The 12,940-nt window shown below is 44.4% G+C and overlaps 1 protein-coding gene and 1 pseudogene across 2 annotated transcripts in view; both read left to right on the forward strand.

Moving 5' to 3' along the window:
* The window catches only part of GRIN2A (glutamate ionotropic receptor NMDA type subunit 2A), a 370,947-nt gene that overhangs the window by 207,390 nt on the left and 150,617 nt on the right, over positions 1-12,940 (forward strand). For both annotated transcript variants that reach the window (XM_037069016.1, XM_037069017.1), the window contains one exon: positions 11,604-12,196. In XM_037069016.1, coding sequence (XP_036924911.1) covers positions 11,604-12,196 — 593 coding nt within the window. The remainder of the gene's footprint in view (positions 1-11,603; positions 12,197-12,940) is intronic.
* On the forward strand, positions 4,531-4,751 carry LOC119002950 (uncharacterized; annotated as a pseudogene).

Raw genomic sequence — 12,940 nt, forward strand, 5'->3', positions numbered from 1 at the left:
TTCCTACAACCCATCTCTCTCTCTCTCTTTCTTTTTCCTTCCTTCCCTCCCTCCTTTTTCTTCCTTTCTCTCTCTCTCTGTTTTCTCTTTCTCTCTCTGTCTTTCTCTCATTCTTCCATTTCTTTGCTTACTTATACCTTCAGCTAACTTGTTCTGGGCCCCATCATGTACCAGGAGCTAAACTAGGTGCTGTTGCTGCAGACATGAATTAGCATTAATCCAGTCGTATAGAGACAGATATTTAAATAGGCACTTAAAATACCTGGTGATGAGATCCCCAATAGACTGGACAGCATGCTCTGGGAGCACCTTGGGGGTAGATGGGGAAGAGGAGAGGGAGGAGGTGGCAGTGCTCATTTGTATCCAAAGAGCTGGCACCTTGGCCCCCCACTTTGCAGTTCATGGAGCTTTGTGCAGCCCTGTGTCACTGGTGTCTGGCACCTTTCCAAGTAACCAGAGTCCCACTAGGTCCATTTCAAAAATGAAAACATGAAGGCCCCAAGAGACTCAGCAATTCCCTCAAGTTTGAAAACAGCAGGGCTCACATGCAGGAAAGGGGGTGGTTTGTGCGCAGTGAAATCATTTCTCACCAAGCAGGTGGGTGTAGGTACCCTCTGAATGATGGGCTATCTCCCCCGATTTGCTGGGTTTCCCCGTGACTCCAGCTTTCTCCCTGCAGTGTGGTGGGGTGGCCCCTCTTCCTTCTTTTCTACGCAGTGCAGTGCATTCTGACTCACAGTTTCTCCTGAAAGCACTTTGTCGGATAAGACGACAGGACTGACAGATTGTGACATGCAGCTGTCACAGCCGGGAGGTCCGATGGAAACATGCAAAGGTGAGGGTGTCAGACAGTAGACACTGTCTTGTGTCACTCCCCACTCTTCCCTGGGAGAAAGAGGCCTCCTGGCATCATGGCTGAAGGCTGCTGTGGGGTCAGACCCCTAGGTCTGAACCTCTGCTCTGCCAAATACTGCACATGACCTTGGACATGCTGCTGAGCTTATCCGATGTTGTACCTCAAAGCTTGGTCCCTGGACCAGAACATGGGTGCCACCTGGGAGATTGTTGGCAGTGTTCCACCCTGCATCCACTTAATGGTGTCTGCAGTGGGACAAGGTCTCCCAGTGTTTCCCATGCTTACTAAAGTAATAATGCATGTCCCTATAAGCCTCAACTTTCTCAACTGTGAAATGGGAACAGAAATGCTTCTCTGAAAGTCAGTATGGGGACTGAATGTATTTAAAACCCTTTGCTAGACTGGGGAGTGGTTCTGGTTTGCTCAGAACCAGAGAAGGTCCAGGGATGCAGGGCTTTACGTTTTAATACTGGACAGAATTGTCAGCCTGCTCTCAGCTTTTGTCTGGTACACAATGAGAGCTCCTTGGGAGCTTCGGTGTCAGGCTGTCATCAGGATGTGCAGGAAATGTGGAAAGAGCCACAGGGGGACTGTGTTTGCACTGATTTTGTGCTGGACTGTGGTGTTTGGGGTTTCACTGTTGTTGTGGTTGACTCTTTCATGGTGACAACAGCCACAGCCACCACAGCTCCTGTTAATCAAGCTCTGGGTATGTGCTGGGAGCAATCCATGCACAATTGCCATCACAACCACTTCCTTCAAGTAAGGACTAATGTTCCCTCCAGTTGAAAAATGAGAAAATGGCTTCTCAAAGATATTAAGGGTTTTGCCCAAGGTCCTGACATTAGTAAGAGAAAGAGCCAAGGCTTGAGCCCTCTGTCTATTTGGCACCAATGGCTGGGCCTTTAATGACATGGGCATACAGACCCCCAAAGGGAGAAGCAATTTCCTCCATAGGCTCAGCTCTCAGAGCTGTTTGTAAACATTGCTTAGAGAATAGTGGAGAATGTTTTGAAGAGGACAGTTCTATAACATTTCTATAAAGTTTGCCACCAGGGTCTGTACCTAGCAAGTGCATAGGAATGCCTGAGACTCTTTTTCCAAAAATAAAGTTGCTTCCTTCAATTCAGCAGCATCCCTTCTGTGCGTGACAGCCAGAGATGAGGACTTAATGAACAAGACCTGTTTGTTTTTCTTTCTCTCTGGAATAGCTTAATCACAAGTGATTATTATTGGTGGCAACTGGTCATGTCTTTCATCTGGGTTATGAGGAAATCAATCACAATGGCATGTTAAAGAAAAATCAACAATAAAAAAAGGGGTAAAGAAGTTCATGCAGGGAAGGGGGATATATGGAGAGAGGGAGCTGCCCCCCTGGGGATGAGGGAGAGAATGGATAAGAAAAGGGAGGGATGGTGCAGAGAAATATAGGACTCTGTGGTTTGAATTCTTTTAATCTAAGTTTGGAAGATGAATGAGGAATGAATCACATTGTTCTCTCTTTCTTTTGTTTTCCTAGTCAAAGTGGCACCAGGAATCTTAGGTTGCCAGTGTCAGAAAAGCTAATCCAAATTGGCTTAAATAAAAAGAGATACATATTTGGGACATTTGATGACAACATGGGTATTTGGCTTTCGGTATGGCTTGAACAAGGTCCTCAAAAGGGATGTCAGAACTTGATGACTCCATCTTCTAGCTTCACCTTTGGCTTCCTTCTCAGGATAGTATGTGGGGTGGCAGGATGACTGCCAGAAATTATGGCTGAATGTCCTTCCAGATTCAAGTCTAACAGTAAGAGAAATTGTTTTTCCTAGTTGCTTTCTCCACAAATCCTGAAAGTCAGTCTGTATAGAGCAGGTTAGGACATATTCCTACCCTAGAACCAATTGCTGACATTGTGAGGAGTGGACGAGCTAATTGGCCTGACTGCGAGAGGGGAAAGGATGGCTCCCAGTAGAAATTCACTGTTACCAGTAAAGGAAGAAAGGATGATCAGTGGTCAGGACAACAAATGCCTATGATGTGGCCAAAGGAGGTTTTGCTTCTCTAAGAAAAGGGTATCTGAAAAAAAGGATTCAGGTGCACAGAGCAAAGCCAGTATCTTAGCTAAACATAACAACAAAAAAAAAATGATGCTGTGTCACCTCAGGCAATCTGTAATTGCTAACGACCCTGTCTGGAAGCCTTGAGTCAGATGCACTCACCTGCAGGTTGACAGAGCACTTGGGTGAAGCCTGCTTCCATCTTTGCTATGTCCTTGCATAAAAATAAGGGCCTGAATCTCAGCAGGTGTTACTTCTTGGCCAGCTCTGCTAATGATCCAGAAAGCCATGCTGGGGCCAAGAGCATCAATCATCATGTGGTTTTGAATAATGCAGAGGATGTTGGGCTGTCCTAAACTAGTTGCAACTGGAGTCAAGGAATACATCTCTCCATACATTTGTGCATCATCTCCTTCAGCATTGTAGAAGGAGAACTTGTCTCTGGATGATGCACGAAGACAAGGTCTGGAGTATCCAGGTAGATATGGAATTTCCGAACTTACTATTCAAGGTTAGGCTACCAACTGACTAAGTGGTATAGCTAACAGTTACATGCTTTATAGCAAGGGTGTCAAACTCATTTTTACCAGGGGCCACGTCAGCCTTGTGATGGCATTGCCTTCAAAGGGCTGAATGTAATTTTAGGACTGTAAAAATGTAACTACTCCTTAGCTAGCAGCAAGGAGCTTAGTGCTGCAGCTGGGTAAAAACAAGGTGCTGGGTTAGATAAAACAAGTTGGAGGGCCGGATTCAGCCCACGAGCCTTGTTTGCCACCTGTGCTTTATAGTATTTTCAATGTAGGATGCCCTCTGGGCACAGATCAGAAATCCAAAGGGAAGACCAGGGTTGGCTCCCATGAAACCCCAACATACTCAAAGTTCCAGGTCCCCTCCCTGCTCCCTTGCTGGGAGACACTAATGCTGCATTTAACAGAGGATTTATTTGGAATAAAATTGACCTAGGAATTACATCCAGACCCCTTTCCATGATCTACAGGATACCATATCACTGATATGTATGGTACATACATATCTACATATCACTGTGTGATATGGCCTCTGTTACTGTCCTAACTCANTCTGTGCTTTATAGTATTTTCAATGTAGGATGCCCTCTGGGCACAGATCAGAATTCCAAAGGGAAGACCAGGGTTGGCTCCCATGAAACCCCAACATACTCAAAGTTCCAGGTCCCCTCCCTGCTCCCTTGCTGGGAGACACTAATGCTGCATTTAACAGAGGATTTATTAAGAGAAACATATCACTGTGTGATATGGCCTCTGTTACTGTCCTAACTCATCTCTTACTGCTCTCCTTGAAATGTCAGCTGTTCTGACCTCTGTTCTGTTCCCTGAACTTGCTAAACCCTTTCCTACCTTTGCACATGCTGTTCCTTCCTTCTGCATGGATGGTTCTCCTTATCTACACTCCACCCCTCAGCTTTTCTTGGTGACTTTTTCTTGGCATTCTTTTGAGTAGCACCAATGTAGCCTACTAACTGATCTAAAATGGAACTCCTCTACATTCTACCCCACTCCTGACCTATTATACCATCTGCTTTCCTGGAAACTATTTTATGTATTGATTTCCTTTTTCCTTGTCTATCTCCTCCCACAAGAATGGAAACTTCATTCAATGTGGATACCCCTGGGAGGTCAGGTCATTCTTCTCAGGGTTCAGGGAACCTCTGTCCAGGTGTCATAGAGGAGCATAGGGCTCTACCCCATGATGTACAGTCACTTTCCATGACATTGGAAAGAAAGCCAGGCCTTCAGTCTGTGTCTGCATATTCCTACACCTTCTCAGAGTCCTGTGGACAACGACTGAGGAGACAAGCCATGCAGAAAACATCTAGGGAAGAAGAGAAGAACAGAAACATTAAAAGCAGGGACCTTCACTTTGGTACCTTCTTCCCTAGATTCACTTCCCCCAAACAATGCCTGGCATGTGACCGAGTTTGTTAAATTACAGAATGAATGAAAGGCAATCAGTAGATGAATGTTTCTCTCTATAGCAGTACATGGGGCAGGTTCGTTCAAATACGTAAAGCACTAGTCTCCCTTTCTACCCACTGGCAGACTTACAGACTTAGAATGCTACTCCTAGTTTCATTACCAAGGGAGTAGCCCAGTGCCATGCACAGTTTGGAGGAGGATGCAGAAAGGTGTGATGCTCTGCCCTCCAGAACTGTAGTCTGAGGGCAGGCGAGATACATGCCTCTCAGCAACTAGTCAACCATACACAAGTCAGGGCTGAGAGATGGGAGGTAAAGACAAAAGTGTTGAAAATTCAGAAGGGAAGGGATAGGTAGGAAGTGGGACACTAAGAAGTCCATGATGATTGTGGGACTTGGAGCTTGACAAGGTCAAGGTCTATTAACCACCACTATTAACATCAACCCAAGCTGATCGAGTGCCTCCTATATGACAAGTACTTCATGTGCATTATCTTTGAAAATATGTACAGTGGCTTTCTAAGTTGGTGGCTGTTACTATTATTCCAATTTTTCAGATGGGGTAATAGAGACACAAGTTAAATAACTCACTTGCATTAAGAAGCAGATCCCAGGCAGGTTGTCAGCAAAGACCATGTCCCTCATACAAACCCCATACTCCTTATAGAAAATATTTCATACCCGATGGCATCATGACACAGCAAAGAAAGCACAAAATTAGGAGGCAAAAGGCCCTGCATCTGTTCATGTGGTACCACTGATTTGGATCAAGTCATTCAAGGTTCTGGGGCCTCGGTTTCCTCACCACAAAAATAGAGAAATTGGACTTAGTTGTACCAGGCCTTGCTGTTCACCAGCATATTCTGGGGAAAATACATATTCTAAGGCTCTTACGAAGGCTGTGATTCAGTGGGGATGAAGTGTAGCTTAGAAATCTGTAAGCATAAAAAATTCCCCAAGTGAGCTGATGCACAGCTACAGGGTTGGATAGTGAAGGCTTAGATTAGTGTTTTCAACCCTGGCTTCACATTACACTCACCCGGGGTATAAAAAAAATCCTGGACCCCGTCCCAGACTAACTGAATTGGCATCTTTAGGGATGAGGCTGGCAGGGGTAGGAGAGCATCAGCTTTAAAGTTTAAAGACCATTAAGTTCTTGAAAATTTGTGGCTAGTGTGATTGAGAAACCAAATACTTACTTTTAGTTATTACTTTATCTTTAAATAGTCACATGTGGCCAGTAGGTGCTGTGTTGGAAGCCCAGGCTCAAATGTGGTTGAAGGCTTGGTAGTTCTGCATGGCTTCGTGCCTTGATTCCCAAATTGTAGAGCTCTTTTAAGAAAGTATATCACTTAATACCCATCCCCTCCACTCTGTCTCAAGAGACTGGAGTGCAGGCTCTGAGTTAAAACTGGTGTTCCTCTCCTGCTTTCTGAACCAGAGCACTCCAGCCATCTTGGACAGCTCCCTTAGCCGGGAGTCCAGCAGTCACCAGAAACTTAAGATGAAAATTCTCATTTGAAGAGTGAGGAGGAGAGAGCGCAGAGCTAAGGGGTGGTTGCCCCAGGATCAAGCTGGGCCGATAGAATATACATCATAAAATGTTCCAAGGAGTGAGGATTGCTTGGAGTGGAATTCTGTGTTTATGGGTGATACAGCTAATAATGTGTTTTAGGGAAATGATGGACAAGGGAAAATAATAAGGCTTCCTTTGTTTCTTTCCTTCCAAACTCAATAACTTGGCTTTATTAGATCATCCAGTAGTTCACTTTGTTACATGTTCATGGAGTACCTGCCCTCTCTCAGGTACTGAGATAGAGGCTGAGTCCCAAACACTGTGATGGTTTTGACATGAGTTTCTTCTGCTTTACCCTGAAGCTTGTAGGAGTTCCTGAAAAAAATTAAGCAGCAGGACACAATCCTCCAATTTGAACATTAATTAAGAAGAGTTCCATTAGCAAGGTGGAAGGTGGGTGAGAGAGGAAGGGGTGAGACTGGGTTAGGTACTTTACAGTTTGAGAGAACTGCTGTGGGTCTGAACATGAACAGGTAAAATAGGGAAAGGAAAAAGAAATAAACCTTTGGTGTGATGAAGAAATAATAGATGCTTCTGAGCTTCAATGGTGGTTAACTGTAGTGGTAAGTATGGGAACAGAGCCTTCTTCCTCACTGATAGGGGAAAAATGAAGTACAGAAAAAAGGTCATAAAATGGTCCAGAGACTGGAGGTTGCATGGGATGAAATTTGTGTTTGTAAATGATGGACCTGATGTGCTTCTGGGAAATGGCACCTGAGAGTGATTTCCCCTCCCAACCCCCGTCTCCTACATACACTGACTTGACTGCCAGTTGATGTGAGATCTTTGATGTTGATTCTCATTTCTGGGGAATTTTCTTTTCTGGCTGGGTGCCTAAAGAAGGACTGAGTGGTTCCTGGCCAGTGACCCAGTTGGTTGGAGCATCTCCCACACGCCAAAAGGCTGCAGGTTTGATCCCCAGTCAGGGAACCTATCTAGGTTGCAGGTTCAATCCCCGATTGGGGTGAGTATGGAAGGTGGCCAATTGATGTTTTTCTTTCTCTCTTGTCTTTCCTGCGTCTCTGAAATCAATAAATATATCCTTGGGTGAGGATTAAAAAATGTTTTAAAAAAACAAAGATTGAGTAGGGGTTATTCAACACACACACACACACACGCACGCACGCACACACACACATTCTGTTTCCTGTTCTGTACACCTGAAATCACTTTCCCAGAAGCTAAGCATCCAAATACTAGGTTCAGTTGATCTGGTTTGAAATCCTGGCCCTGTTGTGTACTAGTGATGTGAGTTTGGGCAAGTTAGATGTGAGAGAGGAATGTTGATCGGTAGCCTCTCGTAGATACCCCAACGAGGGATCGAACTCACAACATTAGTATGTGCCCTGATGGGGAAGAGAACTCACAACCTTTTGGTGTATGGGAAAATGCTCCTACAAACCTAGCCACCCAGCCAGGGCTCATCATTATTCTTTTTGTTGGTACCCACTCTTATAGGCAGAAGTAAATTAAGCTATGGAAATGGAGGCAGGGTTGATAACAATGCCCAGTTCTCTCATGCTTCCTGGAGATGAGCTTCCTGCTCATTTATTTCCTCTCCAAATATTTATTGGGCCCCTACTGTGTGTCAGACACTGTACTAGGCTTTGAAGACAATAACTTGAAAAACATCCTGCCTTTGAAATGAGGTAGAGAAAAACATAAGTCAGTGTTAAGAGTTCATATACTCAGGTCACAGAAATTCAGTTTCAGTTGAACTGGCATGGGGCACAAACATTGGTATTTTAAAATAACTTTCCAAGATGTTTTCTTGTGCAGCCAGGAATGAGAGCCACTGTTGCGTGTAAGGAAACATGAGATGACATTTTGCAATAACTGAGCTATTGTCAGCATGGGCCACATGGATTTTAGGCAGATCACTTAACCTCTCTCCCTCTGTCTTTATGAGAAATGCCAGCCATGAGTGTTATTAACCACTTGCAATACCTCATCTCTTGGCAAGTTAGAATCAAAGAGATAATGGGTGTCGGTGTCCTTTATAGCCTTCATGAATGAGTAAATGAAAGTTGGTAACAGACAGCATTAAACATCAGGCTTTGATACCCATGGAGTCAGGTCTCACCCAGAGGATTCAGTCAAGCTCTGGAACATTCTAGAACATTGGAGCAATACCTCTGTCATGTGGGACTGAAACAGAGTGGAGAGCAGACACCCAGAATCCCACACTTCCCTGCCTCCCTCGCTCTGTGTTTAAAACAGTTTGTTCTGTGTTCTGAAGAGCACTGAGCATGGGAAGAGAACTGCTTTTGCTTCAGAACCAAAGTGGGTGTCTGAAATCTGTTCCTCTCCCGATGCTTCACGCTGCTGGAGAGGCTGGTGCCAGAGGTGTTCAGAAACTGATCTATGGAATCGGAAAGGGACAGGCTGAGTGGCGGCAGGAAGAGGTTAAGTGCAGCAGGGACGGCCTCTGCTATCCAGGCAGGAAGCAGGAAGAATGTTCAGGGCCCTGAAAGAAAGGACCATTTGGCATATCAGCTGCCAGGCTCTGGGAATGTGGCCAAATTCCCCCATCACCTCCTGCCAGTCCACAAAACTACCTTAGAAAAACCCGCAGCTAAACGTGAGCCTCTTCAGTGCCTCGCTGTGCAATTCTGTTTTGCAAATAACTCTTGCTTCCATCCCTTCAAGGGGATTACAACGCCGTTGTTGCACAGCGCTTTTTGAAGTTTGTTTCAGATGTTGGTGGAAGTGTAAGTGGTGTAAGGTAGCCGTGTGAGGTCCACGAAGGACATGAGTGATAGTTTCTCTCCAAAGCATTATTTGTCACTGCAAGAAAAGACAGTTCCTTCTCTGCATACAGCCTCCTTGGGCTCAGGGTGAGTGGGCTGGTTTTCAGGGGGTGGGGCTGTAAAACTAGCATGCCAATAGATCTGGTGATGCTAGTTTCTGAAATAGGCTAAGGATCAGCTTAGGTTTCCGGTGTGTCCCTGTGGTCTGGAGGATAGCTGATGTGGAGAGGAGCCCCCAAGCTGATGGAGTCCGCATGGACGAAATAAACAAACAAACAAACAAACAAATAAAAATGCAACCTCAGATTCTGAATTTTTCCCTTTCAGTTTATGTTTAAACCAAGGACATTCTTCTTAGGCTTCATTCACACATTCATTCACTCATGCATTTCCTCACCCTCCATGAAGTGATGTGTCATGTGCCAAACCTTCTGCCAGGTTCTGGGGACAGAGAGATGAGGGCAGCAAAATCTCTGCCCTTGAGCCATTCACAGTCTTGTTGAGAATGATTTAAAATAATTCGTCAATCCAAGAACATTGGATTTCTCCAAAAGCTACTGTAGGGAAAAAGATAATTATCCAAAGTCTTTAAATCTGTTTTCCACTTTAATTGATTTAATTAGATAAAAATCATAGAACTGTAATGTTGGAAGGGGCCCAGAAGGCATTTATTCCTGTTTTTTTCTCTCTGCCTTCAAGCCACACTGCACTCAAATTATCCCCCTAACCCATGCATTTTTGAAAAGGGGAGTGTTTTGGAAAGCTGTAGCTTTTGGACCATTCAGATAAAGCTTTCCATTCAGTGAGAGCCTACAGGAAATCCTATGCAGACTTTTTACAAAAATTGAGGTGCACTGCTACAATGTATTGTTCTGAAAGAACTCTTAACACACACAATGGAATCCCCATAGCTGTACTACTAAGTTTGTGTTAAGTGCATGTGGTAAATACAGAATACAAATGAAAGCTTGGCTGCAATACCATAAGGACCCTTTGAGAATTCTTTCAGCTTCCAGAAAGAAATACATCTAGCATTTGTGAAGCCCTGTTTTGTTATAACACAGAGGCATACCTTCTGTTTCGCTGGCATTTTTGCACCATAGTTTAAGCATCTGCCATAAGCAGATCTTCAGTGATCCCAAGATGGCTGTGGTTTGTGTTGGAAAGGGTGGTAGGTGTGTATTCACAGTCTGAGTTTGGCTACTCACTAGTTGTGACCATTTTGAGCCTCTTTCCCCCCTGTTAACGATATGGCAAACTCTCAGGATCGTCATAGAGTTTTGACAGGTCAAAGGGTGTGAAGGTAATTTGTAAATTGTACCACCTGCCTTTTCTAAATGAAAGTTTGTTCTCCTGATTAGATCACAGACTTGGGGAGATGTGAGGACTGTTAGAAGCCCTTCAACCCCACCCAAGTTACCTTCCCAGTGTAAGAGCATTCAGCAGCTCCCCCTAATGCTCAAAATAAGGTCTACACCCCTGAACATAACCCCTGAGGCCATACATGATGGGTTTCCTGCCAAGCTGTTCAGCATCATCTCATCCCCTCTATTTCACAAACCAGAATGCATTTATCTCCAATTCCTGGAATAGTCAACATCTATTCTCCAGGCTCCTCTGACTCCAATGTTTACTCCTTCCCCCTCTTCCACACCTGGATTCTCCTTCAACATCCTCTTATGTCTTTCTCAGCCCCCAGATTATGAAAGTTGCCTTTCCTCAGACAAGGCATAGGCAATGTCTGTGTCTGTCTTATATACTATTATTTCTCCAAGCTTTTAAGTGATGCTGCATTTTTAGGTGTTCACCAAATATTTGTTGATTCAGCAGATAGATGTACACTCAGCATTTATTATACTCTATACTACACAGGAGTCTAGAATACAAGTGACAGAACTACTCACATTGGCTCAAGTGAATGTGGGAACTCGTTGGCTTATAAACCAACAGGTCCAGAGTAAATGACTTCAGGCACAGCAAACTCCAGGTGGTCCAAGTGTGTCATCAGATATCTGTCTCTATTTACTGATCTTGTTTTGTCTCTGTTGGCCTCATTTTCCAGTTATGAGCCTGAGGGCCAGAAAGAGTTCATTCTGTTGGAAACATATGTACTCAAAAGGGCTGAATGATGGGATGAGCTAGAGGAAAATAAGAATACATGATGGGATGGCAAAAATAACAGATGGTCTTCACTATACCAGGGTGTGGGCTATAAGTGAAGGGCCCCTTTCACCTTGGTATTTCCAGTACCTGTTCCAGGGTGGGGCATATAGTAGGTGCTCAGGAATGTTTGAGAATGACTAGATAGGTGATTTGTTTTCCTTCGCTTCTAGGAAGGAGCTTCTTTGAGCCTATAAAGACAGATGGTGCTACATAAACTGCCTTCTGCCTCATCCTGTTTTTCTTTTTTTTAACCTGTTGGCAGGATCCAACGTCTACCTTCTTCCAATTTGGAGCGTCCATCCAGCAACAAGCCACGGTCATGCTGAAGATCATGCAGGATTACGACTGGCATGTCTTCTCCCTGGTGACCACCATCTTCCCTGGCTACAGGGACTTCATCAGTTTCATTAAGACCACAGTGGACAACAGCTTTGTGGGCTGGGACATGCAGAATGTGATCACCCTGGACACTTCCTTTGAGGATGCAAAGACCCAAGTCCAGCTGAAGAAGATCCACTCTTCTGTCATCTTGCTCTACTGTTCCAAAGATGAGGCTGTCCTCATCCTGAGCGAGGCCCGCTCCCTTGGCCTCACTGGGTATGATTTCTTCTGGATTGTCCCCAGCTTGGTCTCTGGAAACACAGAGCTCATTCCCAAAGAGTTTCCATCAGGACTGATTTCAGTCTCCTATGATGACTGGGACTACAGCCTGGAAGCGAGAGTGAGGGATGGCATCGGCATCCTAACCACTGCTGCATCTTCCATGTTGGAGAGGTTCTCCTACATCCCTGAGGCCAAGGCCAGCTGCTACGGGCAGACAGAGAAGCCAGAGACCCCACTGCACACTCTGCACCAGTAAGAGGAGGCACTTTGCTTGTCTCTCTTTGCTTGGGATCAGAGTGATGTTGTTGTTGCAGTTGTTTGTTTGTTTAAATACTAAGGGCAACACACACTCATTGCTGAAAATGTGCACTAAAAATTGAGAATGTTGTGTATGTGTTTATGGGATTTTTTTGTTTGATTCTACATTTCTCTCCCCACTTCTTCTCTTCTCTCCTTTTGTTTTTAAGTAACTTTGTGTGTTGTTTCTTGCAATTTATTTTTCTTTTTTAAAAATATATTTTATTGATTATGCCATTATAGTTGTCCCATTTCTCTCCCTCCACCCTGCACACCCCTTCCCCCCATTAGTTCATGTCCATGTGTCATAAGTTCTTTAGCTTCTACATTTCCCACACTACTCTTGCTCTCCCCCTGTCTATTTTCTCCCCACCATCTATGCTATTTATTCTCTGTACTTTCTCCTCCCCTCTCCTCCTCCCACTCCCCTGTTGCTAACCCTCCATGTGATCTCCAATTCTATAGTTCTTCTCCTGATCTAGCTGTCTGCTTAGTTTGCTTTTGTTTTAGGTATGGTTGTTAATAACTGTGAGTTTGCTGTCCTTTCACTGTTCACATTTTTCATCTTCTTTTTCTTATATAAGTCCCTTTAACATTTCATATAATAAGGGCTTGGTGATGATGAACTCCTTGAATTTGATCTTGTCTGAGAAGCACTTTATCTGCCCTTCCATTCTAAATGAGAGCTTTGCTGGATAG

Source organism: Sturnira hondurensis, unplaced genomic scaffold (genome assembly GCF_014824575.4).
Source record: "Sturnira hondurensis isolate 20B ecotype Veracruz unplaced genomic scaffold, ASM1482457v3 Scaffold0018337, whole genome shotgun sequence".
In the NCBI taxonomy this organism is placed as follows: Eukaryota; Metazoa; Chordata; class Mammalia; order Chiroptera; family Phyllostomidae; genus Sturnira; species Sturnira hondurensis.